This window comes from Ostrea edulis, chromosome 1, assembly GCF_947568905.1.
Source record: "Ostrea edulis chromosome 1, xbOstEdul1.1, whole genome shotgun sequence".
In the NCBI taxonomy this organism is placed as follows: Eukaryota; Metazoa; Mollusca; class Bivalvia; order Ostreida; family Ostreidae; genus Ostrea; species Ostrea edulis.
In genome coordinates, this window is record NC_079164.1 from 36,131,879 (window position 1) to 36,150,483 (window position 18,605).

General features: G+C 35.2%; 1 protein-coding gene across 2 annotated transcripts; it reads left to right on the plus strand.

Moving 5' to 3' along the window:
- Nucleotides 1–6,290: 6,290 nt before the first annotated feature.
- On the plus strand, nt 6,291–18,058 carry LOC125658036 (eukaryotic translation initiation factor 5A-1-like). 2 transcript variants are annotated; one of them, XM_048889085.2, is made up of 6 exons: nt 6,291–6,399; nt 10,219–10,389; nt 13,006–13,110; nt 14,462–14,596; nt 15,815–15,877; nt 17,278–18,058. In XM_048889085.2, exons 2-5 carry the CDS (start codon nt 10,219–10,221, stop codon nt 15,875–15,877), a joined length of 474 nt encoding a protein of 157 aa, XP_048745042.2. In that variant the 5' UTR covers nt 6,291–6,399; the 3' UTR covers nt 17,278–18,058. The 2 variants fall into 2 exon arrangements, with proteins under 2 accessions (XP_048745042.2, XP_048745035.2); XM_048889078.2 differs by having other exon boundaries at nt 6,315–6,399; nt 10,215–10,389.
- Nucleotides 18,059–18,605: the final 547 nt, after the last annotated feature.

Below are 18,605 nucleotides of genomic sequence, written 5' to 3' on the forward strand. Positions count from 1 at the left end.
GGATTCGCGAGAAGGTTTTATGCGCGCGAGATTTAAACCCAATATTTTTCTATAATAGTTTTATCACCGTATACAACGTCACATTCGAGGAATCGTCACTGTGGAGCATGAGGGCTCGACTCCGAAGCGGGGAAAACGCAGTATCACCGTGTATGAGATCGATTTTCTCATAAACTACACCATATTTCTGCAAATATCATATTGCATAGAGTGTGGTAGATCTATATATTTTGATCATTCAAATTTGTCATCGAATTTCAGAAACCCGTACTTACCTCAAACACTTCGTTCGCGTTTTGACACGAGTGGGTCTATAAAGTTGAAATTGATGATTTAAACCCATCTTTCTCGGTCATTTCATCTCTCCGCCTCCTTGATTTGTTAGCCTAGAGAGTATGTATATCCCAACACCATGGTTGTTGATGAAACGGTGATACTCCCTTTTCTCCGCTTCGGAGCCGAGCCCTCATGCTCCACAGTGACGACTCCTCGAATGTGACGTTGTATACGATGTTTATTGCGTAAAGAAATAAGAATGCGGAAATACATGTTTTAATGTTCTATGTTAAAAAAGATATCTTTAATTATTTGAAGATATCATCAATTAATTTGAATCGCGCAACATCTCTTCAAATGATTAATGATATCTGCAGTACTGAATTACTCCATGCATTCATTGAGGGTGTTGTTTTAAAGATATTTTCCATTCTCTCTCTCTCTCTTTCTCTCTCTATCTCTCTCTCTCTATATATATATATACATAGTGAAATACGTTATTTCAACCCAAACTCTCTTTGTTTTGTCAAATAAATCACCTTTAAATATCTATATTGACACAGAAAATCATTTAAGAATTATAACTTTTTAAATTTAAAAATGTAGAGGCGACGGAACACTACTATCGTTCACATTTCTTTATAAATACAACCTGTCATTAGCAGGTCGATTGTTGTCTGACGTGTTTCTTAACAACTGTTGGGCAGCTCTTTATATACTAGTTTTGACTATGGATTACTCGATTTACCTGATCAAGGTACAGGGCTAACGGCATGTATGACTGGTGAACATGGGATGCTTACTCCTCCTAGACACCTGACCCCACCTCTGGTATGTCCAGGGGACCGTGTTTGCCTGCTCTTAATTTTGTATCTGTTGTGGGAAATATGATATTGATCACTGTTCGTTAGCTTCACCCTTATTAGGTCATCTAGGTGACCTAGTGCCGTTGGTCTTCGCCCGTCGTCCATTAACAATTTTACATTTCTAACTTCTTGAAAACTACAAGGTCATTTTGGTGTGAATCATCTCTAGGATAAGCGGAATATAAATTGTGAAATTTATAACCTTACTACCTCTGGGGCCTCATGGGCAGGGGCAAATATGCTTTAAGAGGCCATGTTTTCAAACAATCTTCTTCTCTACTCCCACATATATGGGAGAAAAACTAAATGCATGGATTTGATGATGTCCAGGGGTTCAATCCCTAAGACAGGGCCGATATGGCCATATAGTGAACATGTATTGAATCTTAGACAACTTTCTACTCTACGTCCATATATATATTTGAGAGAGAAAATGCATGGTTATGATATCGATGAAGTCTTCTATCAAAATTGTGAAATTCATGGCTCCTGGGTCAAGGGCCATACAGTGGAAATGTATAAAATCTTAGAAAATTTTCTCTACTGTCGTGGTTAGTGTGCATTATCCTTGTAAAACAGTATTTCACCTATATTTACAGTATACATATGGAAATAGGGAAAAGTAAATTCATTTTATATGAATACAAAACACTCAATTATTTTTGGTCAACATGTACAGTAAAGTTGCAGTATTTATTCTATTTAGTGGAACATATTGGCAGAACATCATTTTGTTAGAAACTGGTGGATGTGTAGATAAAGTACAATTTTTGCACTTGATGACCAGTGACCTTTCTATACATGTATGGCAGAATTCAGTAATACAGTCACACAGGAATGTGCATGGCATATATAGAATAACGATCATTCATGATCTTCTAAAGTCAACTTGTTGAGCATTCTCTGGGTGGTTTTTTTCTTCAAATAACAGAAACTGACTGGCCTAATCTAATCCTAAATAGGCGAGAACTTTTGGTAGTTTATTTCTAATCTAAATACATGTACTGGTATCCCAGAGTTAAGATGACCTTCTCTTAAATTTCTTGATAACTTTTTAGTTTAAACTTTATTTCATTTGAATATGTCAACTTATATATACACAATAAATAATATGCACACAGGATTCGGAAACAAGTTGTAGCAACTTATATTAATCCGTTTCCTTGAATTAACTTTGAATGGTAATGTACATTTGCCCTTGTTGCATGATAAAGATGAAAATGAAAAAGTAAAGAAAAAACTTTAACAAGTAAATAAATAAACATTTGAAGAGATGTAATAACATAAGCTCATAAACATATTCACAATATAGATATACAGATGCATAACATACATGTTTATAACGGCCAGGAAGAAACGGACATACAATAACTTCCAAACTAGAAATTACACCACTCTACAAATAGAAACGAAACTCGATAAGATTGAGTTACAAATCTTTTGGATGCGGTGATAACATGATGTACATGTTTAAAAATATTTTTATTATAGGAGAAACTTTTTGTACCAAAGGCCATACCACTAGAATCGTTGGTAAAGGACTGCCTACTTCTGGTAAACATGCATTTAGTTTCAATTCAGTATCAATATGACTTCTGTTTCAATCTTTTTCTTTCGCTGAATCTCCTTGGGTTTAACACATGTACGCAAAAACATCGGTACAAGTATACGTGAACTTGAAAAATCACTTTACATAAATCGATCATGCACATTTACACACACCGGACTCGTTCGCTTTTTACGGTACTTGGTTTGACACATACAAAAATGTACAATGTATGTATATATATTAACCAGTTATAAATTATACTCAAATTCAATTATCTTATGAATATCTAGTTTGATTAAATGCAAGTCTATGTTGAGAAAATTGTCTACCTCCCATTGTGTTGGTGAGGGATGGAAACCTTTTATCCATCTCCTATAGTGTTGGTGAGGGATGGAAACCCTTTATCTATCTCCCATTGTGTTGGTGAGGGATGGAAACCTTTAATCCATCTCCTATAGTGTTGGTGAGGGATGGAAACCTTTTATCTATCTCCCATTGTGTTGGTGAGGGATGGAAACCTATTATCCATCTCCTATAGTGTTGATGAGGGATGGAAACCTTTTATCAGTTGGATAGGCTCATACATGTAGTACGTTCAAGTCGTTTGTTAAGGTGCCAGCCAGAAAACAAAAGGTAGTAAAATTTGAACATAACTATTATATAAAATCATATCAATTCAAGTCTTTATCGGTATTTGTTTGTTTTTTAATTAATTAAATTATTTATTTGGGTGTGTATGTGTGTGAAACAACATATACCGCCACAAGTCGAGGTTGATATTATGCGTGTCAGAGATCGAATGACCAAGCCGGGAGGGAGGGGGGGGGGGTACCGAGACTACCCACAGGCGTTTGCTTCTATGATATTCTTCATATCAATGTCATGATCTTTTTAGAATACATATGCATTAATAGTTTTACTTATGAAGTATATGAAACGGTGGAACCCGAGGATAACTTCCGTTATCTCTGTAATTTACAAGAAATATGATTTATGTTTTTCTTGTTTGTGATATAAACCATTTCGTTAATGAATATTTTCCGTTCCGCGTTTAAACAACACCCCTAATTCGTGTGCATAGTACCATACAAATATTACGCAGGGCCCTGCAAGCGCATACCGGGTAGCACGACTTTCGAATTTCATAGTGATGATGCAATACCAGGACTGAAGAGTATATATATTGCTGGTTGCTGTGTATACATACAGATCAGTCATACTTCGTGGATACTACTGATTATGACGAGGTCCAAGTTTCTGCGCACGGAGGGTCTATCACAGCGCTCACAGTAAGAGTTATCTTTAATCAATCACTATAGTTTTTAAGAAAATATTGTTGAAGAAATAGATTTGGCCAAGTTGAGTTTTTTAAAATATTTTTTATTGTTTTGAAATATTTATGCGACATGATCAACTAATTTACCTATCTATGATCACTTTATATTTATCCATACACTCGTCACCTTTCTTTCTATGCATTTGCAATGCAAAGTAAATTATACCATTATGAAATGCGAATCAGACACCTATGAAAATATTACAACTAAAGAATCGCCCTGCTCGAGTAACAAAAAATACCTGTAAAATACAAATGTGAGAAAATCATCGATATTATGGTTCTGTAACACAGGTTCTTGTGGACGGAGCCCCCCCCCCCCCCCCCCCCCCCCCCCCATTCCTATTAACACCGTGGGTATTTATCGGATGCCTATATATATATCGTCTCCGTTTACCTTTACCCGACACTTATTGTAATAAATGAACTGCATAGTATTGCACCATCACCGCGCAATTATAAAGTTAATCGATCTACATTCTGAACAGGGAACATCTATTACGATCCTCCTACAAATATGGAATTCTGAAATTGCAAACGAATGAAAAATAAATGCCTTATATAATGTTTTAATATGTTTTATAAGCAACGAAAACTCTCTCTCTCTCTCTCTCTCTCTCTCTCTCTCTCTCTCTCTCTCTCTTGTAGATGATATCATGTGACTTATGAGAGAGGTTGTGCATGAAATACTAATATATATAACTATACATTGTATTTATTTACAAATCCAATTCTGGGCCCTGTCGGGCATCCAAGCTTAAGAAAAGATTAAAAAAAAAGAAAAAAGAAAAGAAAGAAAGTGACAATCAAAAGACCAAATACATCATTGTAGAATCTATGGTATATATTATTTCATAGAAACTTATACATTTTACCTCTTACGTTGTATATTATTGTTTCTCATTTCGAAAATGCTGATTAAAATTGACCCCGCTTGGTTAACAACATGTTATATTCGTTTGGCATAAACCACAGAAATTTTTCTTTACTTGACAAATGTAAAAAGTTTCTATTATATTTAGAAATATTATGAAAAAAGATCTGCCTTTCACTTGTATATAAAGGACAACCAATAAGTGAGCGTATCTCATCTTCCACACACAATTATTGCAAATTCTTTTGTTTCTCTCAAGTATAACTTTTTTACCTTCAGTATTAGTTATTTTTTCATACCTCCCACTCTCAATTCTGAGATTGTGAGCACTTATTCTAAATTTGCATATTATCTTTCTTTGTTCATAATTTCTGATAACATTACAATATTTGCGCGTTTCTTTCCCGCTCCAGTTACAGAATTTTATATGTATTGTTTCAATCTACCAATCTTTGACAGTTTCATAAAGGTCCTTGTCTTTATTTTGTAATGTGGTTGAGAATGTACCCCATACTAATATATATCTATTGTGAAAATTGGCCCACTCTCTAAATAAAATTGCGTAGTGATGGTGCAAGAACGCTCTGCGGGCTTACCACAGCAATGACAGAAAGATTATTACTGTAGACCTGTAAATAAAAGGAAACTCTCTAGCAAAATTCAGTTTATTAAAAACTAAATAATCCGTTTACCTGATCAAGATATAGCCCTCGGAGCTCAAGTACGGCGGGTACTAGATAAGTCCGTGATTCCATATATATCCAGTTCGTATCCAGGGGTCCGTGTTTTCCCCTCGTTTGCATTCTTTGCACAACTGTTGGCCATCTCCATTTCCCCTTTTGTAATAATACACCCCCTCCCCCAAAACGTTATTGCCTCCATTTTCAATAAATCGTTAGAAGAATTAAATAAAAAATATCAATGAAAGCAAGAAATTACACTTATAGTGCTATTTTCACGATGAAAAGGTTTTGTGGTTTTACTTTTACACTTATATATACATCGCTGTGAGGATTGTATATTGCACGTTGATGGTGAAATTATCTCAATTAGTTGACCAGAACGGACCGTGTTGAAAAATATATTTTACATAGTTGTTTGAAATATCCAAGCGACTTGATTGACAAACATATGCTATTACTAATATTATATTTGTTTATTCATTCACACTTAATTTATTCACCCACTTATTTAAATTGCCCGATTAGGTTCTAAAGGCAAATAAGCCAGATCATTTGTCCAAATTTATATGACATTAACTGACAGAATGTGTATCTAATTAAAAAAAGACCCGGTGAACCGTTTCTCTTGTATATTGAATTATTGAATACATCTTTGGGTAACGTAAAGGTTTTTTTTTCTTTCTGAAAAATGTTCCTAAACGGAAAATTATGACCATGTTTACACCGTGCCAAAATATTGGACGTGGTGCGCATGCGTAAAATGGTCGCTCTTTCTGGGGGATACCGACGAAGAGTCAACACGTGACAATATTACGGTAAAGGAATTCTTTAGTAATTAGGGCAGATATTATGAACCTTTAACTAGAAAATTAAGAAACAGATATGAAGTTGCTTATTTACACAATGTGACAGATTTTTGAGGTAGAGAAGAATTAAAAAAATGACAAAAGATTATGGTTGGCACGCATTGCTTGGCAGAAAAGAACACACCGCCATTTTGCATGATCTCATGTGGGGACATTGGGCTGTAGAAATGGGTACGATGACCACTCCCACCTATGTTGGGAATGTATTATAGTATGTTTTAAACAATATGTTTAAGTATATGAAGTGATGGAACGAAACAATTCATTATGCCTCCCACTTCTTCTAACATGTGGGACAACACATGGAACTATTAAATGCTACCTGACGTAAGGTAGACAAGTTCTCAATGAAATCTTGAAGCATTTATTTATTTTATATATATATATATATATATATATATATATAGTATGCAAAATGCTAATCTTTAAATAATATAAATGAGACGTTTTCAAGTGCTTGTGGAAGGAAAATAGGTTTTTAAATAGGCATGGTAAACTCCAGCTGGAATTATGTATTCTGACCACGATGCAGTGTAAAGAAATCATTGTCTTGTGATGGGATCAGCTCTTTACAGCTGATATGTGTGCATAGTTCTGAAGGAAAAAATCCATCTTGTGTCAACTTCATCAAAGATGGGGCTGCTTCATGCTAAGTTAACACTAAGTTAACTTGGATCAACTTAATTTGGGTTCAGTTTAATTTAGGTTTTGTTCAGAGTGCAGTTCTCAAGTGGGTTACAGCAGGATTGTTTGGGAATACCCGGAATAGTATCCATACCCATTGAATTGGGAAAAACTGAAAATGGAACATATTGGGAATTTTCTATTATTTCAACACATTTTAGGATTTACATTGAAATCTAAACAGGTATTCCCTCCTGCTCTCATTGTTTTGTTGCTGTTGTTTAACACTCCATTGGATGATATTTGCTGTTATGAGACACAGCTAGAAAATGTGCACCATTATATTGAATTCTACTTTCTATTTAAGGGGGTGTAAGTTTATAATTATAAACTCATTAAAAATATTTGGAGTTTATTTCCATATTTACAATTTCAAAATGGTTGCCGGACAGTATGGACTGTCCTACAAAATTTCAGGTTTGGGATCATTTTAGGTTCTAAAATTTGATAAAGGTGGTAAAATGTTGCAACATCATACATATGATAATTTTTCAATCATATATCTGTCCAATGCCTTTAAAAAGTGAGTAAAAATGTACGTGTACCATGGTTATCAATAGATTTAGAAGTAACAGGTGAATTGAGAAGAAGTAGGCGGAGAAATATCTGAGCGACCATGTGCTGGGGGGTCCAGCATGCTCCCCTGGAATTTTTTTTAAAGATTAGAAATATTCTCATGAATTCCTTAATTTGATTGTTGTTTAGACTTTTAAATATTTCATCATTTCTAATTTGCATTTAGTAAAGATTAGAGAAAATTTGATTGATCACATTTGGTGACACAATCAATTTTACAAGAAAGGGATCAGAGATTTTTCATTGATTCAATTATTCCAACATATCATTCGAAAAATGAAATTTTAAAAAAGTTTTCAAAATCATAACCACAAGAAATATAAAATTAATGAAATAAATTTCAGTGTTTGTTTTACTCTTGCTTTTACGTTGAGAACTTAAACTGTCCATTATGATTTGGACCAGTGGCTGTCAGAGTGATTGGTCTATTTCCATGATTGAATAATAATAAAACACTTTCATGATCAATATCTTGTTCACTCAGATTAGTAACTAGGATTAACTTGATAACTACCATTCCAATTCTTTCCATATTTGGTATGAAGTATCTTTGGGACAATGGGGACATAATTTGCAAATAACAGGACTCTGCATCCCCCGAGGGCTTAATTGGTAAGACAAAAATTCACCAAATTTTAAAAATCTTCTCTACAACCGAACATGTGTAATCCCCCCACCCCCTTATTCTAACCTGGATCCCCACGGGTACATTTATTTCATAAAGAAAGCCTTAAAATTGCTTACGCCACACAAACGTTTGCTTAACAACATACTGTAGAACGTGGAGGAAGCCATCTTGGTTCTTCGCATATTGGAGCATGTCCTTTATTTATCAAATTTGAATGAAAGCGTATGGTGGAGTTTGCAACGAATCTTGACAACAGAAGTGTACATATTGCATATGTAGACCTGACGACTTACTATTGGCACCACTTTGGGTGTCTCTTTGTACCTAATTCGCACAGAAGACGACAGTGCGATCTTGTAGCCCATCTTTTCAATCTTGATTCATCCAAACTGAATTGATTAGTAAAACCGCTGAACACAAAACAGGAGGGGGGAGGATTAAAAAAAACTAGATTTAAAAAAAAAATGTTTTGACCCATGGGCTTAGTTTTGACCCAGTCAGGGTGAGGGGCTTAGTTTTGACCCAGTCAGGGTGAGGGGAAACATTTTGGCCCAAGATTTTTTTCTTATTTTTCATTGATTGAAATACAAAAACTATATATGTGTCGTTGACCCGAAAACCATAGATGTTTGTGTTTTACTGTTTACCGACTGAAAACCGAACACTTCAGGAAATATCGGTATCTATTCAATGCTGATTTCTCGAATTCAAAATTTTATAAACTTGTACATGTTTCATTATTTTTCTATTAAAAAAAATTATCATTGGTTTATAAAGACGTCTTCCAACAATATGAAGAAGGAAAAAAGTGCTTGTCATCTGAGATTGCCCTGGTTGAAATCCAACGAACCTACCACACTGCCATCTCAGACCATATGAATTCAGTGTTTTAAATAAGCACAAATAAAGTGTATATTAGATAGCATAATAGCAATCAACATTCATATTTATACCCCCCGCAACAAGTTGTGGGGGGTATACTGGAATCGGGTTGTCCGTCTGTCTGAAGACGCAATGGTTTCCGGGCTCTAAATTATTATCCTTTCCACCTACCGTCACCATATCATATATATGGACTACCCATGGGATGAAGATGTTCCCTATCGATAAAAGGTCAAAGGTCAAGTGCACTGGACATCGAAGTAGCAATATGGTTTCCGGGCTCTAAAGCATTATCCTTTCCACCTACCGTCACCATATCATTCATATGGACTACCCATGGGATGAAGATGTTCCCTATCGATTTTGGGCTCAAAGGTCAAGTGCACTGGACATCGAAGTAGCAATTTGGTTTCCGGGTTCTAAATGCCATTTGTTTTTTACACTCAGAAAAGAGGTAGTTTATACCTATTACCAACACCCTTTCGGAGATTGGGGTAAGCGGGGGGTATTCTTAGTGAGCATTGCTCACAGTACCTCTTGTTAATTAACAAGAATAGTAGATAATACCAACAATATATTTGCTTAATGTATCTTTATTATAAAGTATTGTTTTGGGTCAACAACCCTTTTTGAAAAATATACTAACAGAAAATTTGTAATAAGTGTGAATCCTTATTCAGAGGAAAGAAAATGAATTATAAATTGTTACAACAAGTTTCAAAATAATAATGAAAAAATCTTCATTTTAAAAGTTGATTTTTTTAATTCAAGGGGAACAGGAATTAACTTCGTTATATGTGTAAATTCATTATATCTGGGTTCGTTATAGACGAATGCTTTTTATATAGAATATTCGCTATATCTGTGTTTGCTATATTCGAGTTTTACTGTATAAAGATGTGTGTAAATATTGTAGAAAGAGGGGAGACTATATAGATGATGATTTTACTGAGGCAATGTTTATGTTTTATAAAGTTGTGTGTGTATATTGTAGAAAGATGGGAGACAATATAGATGATGATTTTACTGGGGCTCAGTCCGGGGCAGCTAACACAGTTCCTGCTCAGTGCTCTTCTCTTCGCAAAAATGGATTTGTGTGCATTAAGGGTCGACCATGCAAAATAGTGGAAATGTCCACCTCAAAGACTGGAAAGCATGGCCACGCCAAGGTAGGTGAAGCAGTATTAACTGATGTATCAAACCGGCTCCAGTTAGTTTACATTAATACCTCTTATAATATTATATTGTCTTGTACAGTGGAACCCCGTTATTACGTTCCCCCTTTATTACGTTAGTCCGCATATTACGTTGGAATTTCAAAGCACAAAACCATTTCTCAACAAACCTATATAAAATAGACCTCGTTATTACGTTGTCCTAAAATGCCGGGACTCGGTATTACGTTGTAAAAATTCCGACAAAAACGTAATAAACCCCTAATTATTCAATAATGATTCTCAAAATAATAAGCCATTCTTACCTTGACTGCCTGAGGCAGTCACCACGTAAATTTCCTGGTCTGTTTGGGGATTAGAGACGCTTGACTGATCACGCTTCGATAGATCTAGCGACATCAATACAGGTGAATACCCCGTATAGAAGCCAGTGATAAACAATTAAATAATGTTTATTTAGAAATTGTACTCTATGAAATTTACTTCATTTTTCAAATTTTGATAATGAAAGAAATAATTTCTCAACCACCTGCATTTTCAGCATAGTGTGATTACCTTCGCTATTAAAACTCTATTCACGGACAGCTTTGGTACCAAACAAGAAAGACAAGATTTATCGTAGCAATGTTACAACCGCTTGGGTAACTGCTTGGACATAGGTGACTAAAGGTGTTCAATTAAAAAAAATTGTTCGTTGTTTGGACATGCAGCTTGGGTGTTCGTAACTCTCGTCCATACATACACCAATCTATCGGCCGACTCGTGCACGGCATTTACCTCAGTGAATATTTTAAAATCCCTTGATGCGCACGTGATTTTAGTGCCATCATTTAGCGTTATAAATGAAATCTTCGTGCATCATTATATTTATTTATTTTATGTGGATTGCGCTTAAATTGTTCTCCGTGCATGTTTATCGTTGGTGAGAAGTGTTTAAGTGTTGGGTATCGTGTGCGTTTTGTGTCTATAGTTTTGTTGTTTTTTGGGTGGGATTTTTTTTATTGTGTTGTGTATTGTGTAATTAGAGAACTTAATAAAAACGATGTTTTGTTATTTTTTTTAATACGAATGTTGAATACGAACCGGAACGAGTTATTGAGAGAAATTTACACGAACGCATTGTTTTAAAGTTGAACAAAATGGCGGTCCAAACGAATGCAGAAAAAGCAACGTTTATCAAAACATCCTTATGTATCCTACACCGAAATAAAGAAAAGGGATAAGAACATGAAGAATTACGGACATTAAAGATAAGATGTAAATAAAACAAAGTATCATATTCTTTTAAACAAAGAAACAGTAAAGATATATTCACACACCCCTTCACGGAGTACCAACGGACGATATACAATTTCCAAATGATAATTTTAACGGATTTCACTGGGAACGTTTATTACGTTGACCCCGGTATTACGTTATTTTATCGTGACAAAATGGAAAACGTAATAACGGGGTTCCACTGTACCTTTTAAAAAGGAAAAGGCTTGCAAATAAATTCTGCCTGTTGCTTATTAATCTGTAATATGTTGTACATATAATTTTATGGTGGACCAAATCAGCCCCTAATTATGTTTCCTCTCTTTTAAAGGGAAACATTGTTTTTATACTTTCCGTCTGTCTGTAAATCTTGTGAACGCTTCTCCTATATGGGTTATCAGATAGACTTGAAACTTTGTACAATGCTTCATTGCCATTTGTAGATATGCATATTGTCAGGACAGGAGGATCCAATGATGTTGATGTAAGAGGAGCGGAGGATGTAGAATAGTTTGTGAACACCTCTCCTCTTATATGGGTTATTGGATAAACTTGAAACATTGTACACTGCTTCATTGCCATTTGTAGATGTGTATATTGTAGAGACAGGAGGATCCAATTATTTTCCTTAAAGTTATAAACACTTCTCCTAAGCTAAACGGCTTATCAGATAGATTTGAAACTTTATACAATGCTTCATTGCCATTTGTAGATGTGCATATCTGTGGGATGGGGGGATCCAATTGTTTTCGTAAAAGTTATAGTGGATATAAGAGGGATGAAGAATGTTAAAATAGCTTGTGAACACTTCTCCTATATGGCTTATCCAATAGACTTGAAATTTTGTACAATACTTCAATGCCATTTGCAAATGTGCGTATTATAGGGAGAGGAGGATTCAATTGTTTACCTTAGAGTTATAGAGGATCTGAGGGGTGTAGGGTGTAAAATAGTTTGTGAACACTTCTCCTATGTGACTTATCAGTTATGGGAGTTCATAATGTCTATGTTCCTGCTCATGCTTTCTCCTCCATACCATGCAGTACATTAAGGGAAGGAGGTTTCATTTGGAGCACTTCCAATTTAACAATCACCAGTTACTTCCAGGGATTTTCCTACTCTCTTTAGGGTCTGTCTTTTCCCCCAATTCTGAAATGTGTCCATTTTTAGGTCACCTGAGTCACTCAAGTGACCTATTACTACTGGTCTGGGTCAGTTGTCCATCGTGCATCAAGAATTGAACATTTTTAACTTCTTTTTAACTCACTTTCATTTCTTTTTCAGTTTGGTATGAATATGTTTGATATATGTGGTATGAATATGTTTGATATCTGTTATTTATTTATTACTTAGGTACACTTGGTGGGAATTGACATCTACACTCAGAAAAAGTATGAAGATATTTGCCCTTCTACCCACAATATGAATGTTCCAATTGTTACTCGTACTGACTATCAGGTAAATAAAACTGATCATAATTCAGTGTTTTTGAACTTTTCAAGTTGCCCTCTGTGGCTGAGGTTTTTTTTTAGCTCACCTGAGCCTTCCAAGTGAGCTTTTGTCCATCGTTGTTGGCGGCGGCATTGTCGTCATAAACTTTTCACGTTTTCATCTTCTCCAGCACTACTGGGCCAATTTCAACCAAACTTGACACAAAGCATCCTTGTGTGAAAGGGATTTGAGTTTGTTCAAACGAAGAGCCATGTCCCTTCAAACGGGAGATGATAACAAAAATGTAAAAATTGGGTTGGGTCATTTAAAAATCTTCTCAAGAACCACGGCCAAAAAAGAACAAATTTATGTGAAAGCTTCCAGACATATAGTGCAGATTCAAGTTAGTTAAAATCATGGCCCCCAGGGGTAGGGGGGCATTATAGGGGATCAAAGTTTTACACACACACATATATATATATACATATGATTTGATTCTAGAAAACGTGTAAATGCTGGAACCGGTGATGGTTTACGCTTCGAACAACGTTGTCTGGATTTTCATAATAGACAAGTTATATCCACAACTTGAACATAATAAATGTATCTGTGTCACGGAAAATAATTGGTCAGGATAATGACAAAGAAAAAGCTGTAAACATGCAACTTAGGGTTTTTACATTTAATCAGAGAAGTTAGTAATTTTGAACAATACCAACATCAACATTTGAATTGCATTTTCTCTGTACCCAAGGATTTATTAATAAAAGATAAACAAATAAAATCGTCCCGTTGGATGTAGATTTTAATGGAATATCAAAGGGCACCACAAATATCTATTTATGGGCATTAAAAATAGGATCAATTTCCTCAAATTAGAAAAATTATGCACTAAAAAATCATGATTTTGAAAGTGACAAAAGGGTCCAGGAGAGCCCTAGAGCAGGATTTTGCACCATTTACCCCATAGCTTATGAGGGCCTTAAGCGACCCCCAGAGCCCTGTCCGTAAGGCCTTCTCACTTTGCAGAGTGGGGAGGGTTCTTCGCAACCCAAATTATTTATTTTCAGCTTCTTTCATGAATGCTAAAATCGTGCTTCGTATGTGCATGCTAGTGCAAATAAGCATTGTGGATGTGGACCATGGGTTTCTTGTTCAAGAGTATTTGAGTCTTTGGTAAGTCTGGGTGGAAAAAAAACCCATTCATCATGAAAAAACAAAAGTAGACTGAATGAATGCAAGAGAGGGAGAGAGAAAGAGTATTTAATATCAGATCTTGAATTTCCTGTGGTGAATACTGGATCACAGCTGTGTTTTAAATTGGATTGAAGTGCAGAACAGTAAATGACATCGCTAAATTATTGTATTTTCCTTTTAGCTTATTGATATAGAGGCAGATGGTACTCTCACCCTTTTGGAGGAAACTGGTAATGAGAAAAATGATATGAACATACCCTCAAATGACCTAGGCAAGGAAATTAAGGAGCGCTTTGAAAATGGCGAATCCCTCCTTGTAAGTATACTTGCACATTTAGTGGTGAATTTTTAGGTCACTTGAGCAAACCCAGGTGACCTATTGCAATTGGTCAGCATCTGTCATGCTTTAACAATGAACATCAGGGTTCGAAATTAACTTTTTCAAGCACTAGTCCGTACGGACTAGTAACTGTTGATGTTCACTAGTCAGCAAAGCATTTCACTAGTCCGTCCAGTATATAATAAAATGATCTTCATTTTATTCAATAGTATTTAATCAAATCAAACACATCACAGTTGCAAACAATTCAATTTCTGACACCTATAGAAGAAAAAGAGACCACCATATTTTATTTCGCATTCAAGATCTTCAGAAGCATACAATATTAACCTCCGAGTTAATCCTTTTATAAATGTCCATAAGTGTGTTCGAGATCGACGTTCCTGTTGTTTTGGTGCTCAGATCTTAAAGTCACAAGAGTTCGAAATTTTATCAATAAAGTAAAAAAAAATTCACTCGATTGACCAAGTCATGAGCTATAGTGTTATGAACTACTGTGTTAGAGTCACGAATGTCGAGAAAATGTGCGCACAATCGTGCATGTTCTCAGACCACACTACTTGCAATTCTTGCACCTAGAACACGTTCTCGTGATGTATACTTGGCGTTCGGAATTGGCAGGAATTTGACAATTTGTGCACGTTCGAAGAACGGCGGTCTCGAACACACTCCATATGTTAGGAAGATCAGGCTGTCATAGTCATGCAAACACTTGACCATGCAGGTAATCAACCATAAGTTCAAATATCTAAGAGACTCGGACAAATCTTGCTAAAAATCTTTACCAATTCAAGATTGATTTCTGGATTTTCACTAGTCCGTACGGACTAGTACTATAGAGAGTTCACTAGTCCGACACGTTTTTTACTAGTCTCGGACTTACGGACATGAGTTAATTTCGAACCCTGAACATTTTTAACTTCTTGATAACTCCCATTGCAATTCTTTTCAAATTTGGTATGGATTATCTTTTTGTTCTATGCTTTATTTCATTGTCTCTCATTGGCATGTATTTTGTGCAAGGGGGTTATTAATGTGTGGGAAAACAGTAGTAATCAGAAAAGCCCACTTTTACACAGACAGTACTTTATAATCAGCAGATTATATTCATATCTTCTTTGGAAAATGAAACTGCTAAGGTGAGCAGTGTGATCCATTTGCCTCTCTTTTAATGATCTTGTTGATTATTCTTAGTTGACCATCACATCCTGTATGGATATGGAGCAGGTCACCGGTATAAAGGTGGATACTAAATAGGTAAGTAGTGACATTGTTCTACAGTATAAATCCAAAAGCGAGACTGTATTTTATCTATATATATATACTATGGTTTAATCAGTTTTTGTTAATTTGTCCAAAAAAAGTTGATGCATAATGTCATGGCAAGCTTCTCACCTTTTACGCCCCCGTAATTGGAAATTTGGGGACATCTAGTTTTTGGTCTATAACCCTGGCCAAGGCTTGATTGGATGGTGATAGGGTTTTCATATTTCACATGAGGGAGATTTCACACATTGGATTCTGCTAATATTATGAGGATGGAAAATATTAAAGATATAACATTTTAAAAAATGTAAAGATTCTAAATCTAAAGAGTGACGCCAAACAAATTTTAGCCCTGATTTAAAAGATTGAAAACGAATCAAAACTTGCATGCTTCAAGTACAATGAATTTTCATTAAAGTATGAAAAAGTCAATTTAGAAGGATGGACTCGTGGCCCATGCATATCACCTGACTCTTTCAAATGAGTATTTTATGATATTGGATAAAATATATTAAAATTATTTGTACTTTGATTCACAGCAGTCTAACTAAGTAAGGGATTTAAAATAAAAGCTTATCATAAAGTAAATATTTCTTATTCAAAGTTACTATTTTGATGTTGCAATCAGTTCTTGCTGGTGTCCACCATAATGTTACAAAAATTAATTCAGACTAGCCTTCAGGGCTTAACACAAACTTTAAAAAGAGCTAGACCATTTGGATCAGTAGCTGAAAAATGTACTAGACCTGATCTCATCATCACCAGACATGACCTCATCATCACACTAGACCTGACCTCATCATCACTAGACCTCCTGACCTCATCACTTGACCTGACCTCATCACTTGACCAGACCTCATCACTAGATCTTACCTCATCATCACTAGACCTGGCCTCATCATCACTAGACCTAACCTCATTTAATATTACATGTATTTCTCTATCTCTCAGTACCATAAATAACGTACTACCGGTACATGTATGTTATAGATGATTATTAAAATTATTCTGTCATCAAATTGATGAGAATGCATGTATATCTAGAGAAAGAAATTTTAGATGATTTACAGTATAGAACAGGTCTTTGTCAGACACAAGTGTCCCACACTCCTTGAATAGGGCTGCATTTTTGTACACCCTCTGCTATTATCATGTTTCATGAATGATGGTACATAAAACGGAATTTTCTGTCCTAGTAACATTAGCATGTGAAATCTGCCACTGCTCTGTAAATGAGAGCTAGATTTCCAACTTGAGTACAGTATGATAATATAGAAATGTCTTGTAAAGGTAAATTTTGTGAAAAACAGAAAATTGATTTCAATTACATTTCCACTCTCATAACAATACAGATTCAAGAAAATATTTTAATGTGTGTTCATACTTTTCAGATTCCTTGCATGAAGAAATAGCTGAATCTAGAAATACTAAACAACAGACATTTATTTAAATTTGTCAGCGATGGCTAGGTCTTCACACGGGTATGAGGAACACAGAACAGAAATAGGGGGTGGGGTGATCCGGGGATGATGACTATGTATTCGCTCTTCATCAGTATCCAGGCTCATCACCTCGTGGACAAAACAAGGACCTTTGTAGATGTTCATCAACTTTTGATTTTTTTTCTGTGTTTTTCTGGCATTCGATTCAAAGTTAGAGGATTAAAGTGAAGTTGATTGATTAAGGACTTTGTTATTCAAAGAAAGAGGAAAATTTGCATAATTTACACAACAAACATAAAGCACTCCAAATTGGAAATGGAAATATGACTCCAGAAAGATACTGATGAGTAATTATAAATTAAAGTGTTCACGAACATTTCCAATGTGTGTATATGTGTGAGTATCTAGCCACAGGTATATCAAAGTGCTATTCATTTTGTTATTCTGTATTCCTTTTGATGCTGCTAATTGAAATGCAATGCATTTTGAAGAAGATTTTGATAAGTACTGTGTGGTAAAATTGTACAATATCTGGTTTTTGATTATTTTTTAAGTTAGCAGAATAGTTCAAGGACTTTCTGAACAAGCAATTAGAATTTACTACAGCATTGTACATTTTTAAAAAAAAGAATTAAAACTGTGGAAATGCTTAATTGTTCAACTTTCTCCTTGAACTTAATGCACAAAACAACTGTTATTGCAATAAATTTCTTTCCTACAACTACAAAAATGAAATCTTTATTTTTCAAGTTGCTTTTCATTTTGAATAACATTTCCTGTTGCATGTACTGATATTGGGAGAAAATTTTGAAATGAGCTTGGTGAGAGAATAAAGAGTATGGTCGAATTGGAATAAGATGTCCTAGATTTTGTTGAAAAAATTTATTGTTAGGGGTATCCAATGAATTATCCAGATGGGGAGGTACTTTCTAGAAAACCCAGGATTCGACACTAACGGTAGCCCGGGCTAGTAACTTTTGTCCTGGACTATCAGAATATCATTGTCCGGTGGACTACTAAAAAATCAGAACCCTGTACAATAAAATAATTGTCAAAGTCTTTCTACTTTCGCTTGTGTTTCATATCGTAAATACATTTGATCGAGCTGTCTTTTGATCAGGAGAACTCGTTCCCAGAAATTTGGGTACGAGTTCTCCAGAAGTCGAGCTGTCTAATCGTAACTGTGTCACTTCTGTACTTAGTATTATAGTTATTAAATGACACAAGGATTCATGCGTACACTATACACTGAATAAAATGTGGCGGATTTGGGGAGC

Coding starts and splice junctions, on each gene's coding strand:
- LOC125658036 (XM_048889085.2), top strand. CDS start 10,219: ATGGGAGACAATATAGATGATGATTTTACTGGGGCTCAGTCCGGGGCA. Junction 10,390..13,005: donor GAAAGCATGGCCACGCCAAG/GTAGGTGAAGCA, acceptor TTTATTACTTAG/GTACACTTGGTGGGAATTGA. Junction 13,111..14,461: donor TTACTCGTACTGACTATCAG/GTAAATAAAACT, acceptor TTTTCCTTTTAG/CTTATTGATATAGAGGCAGA.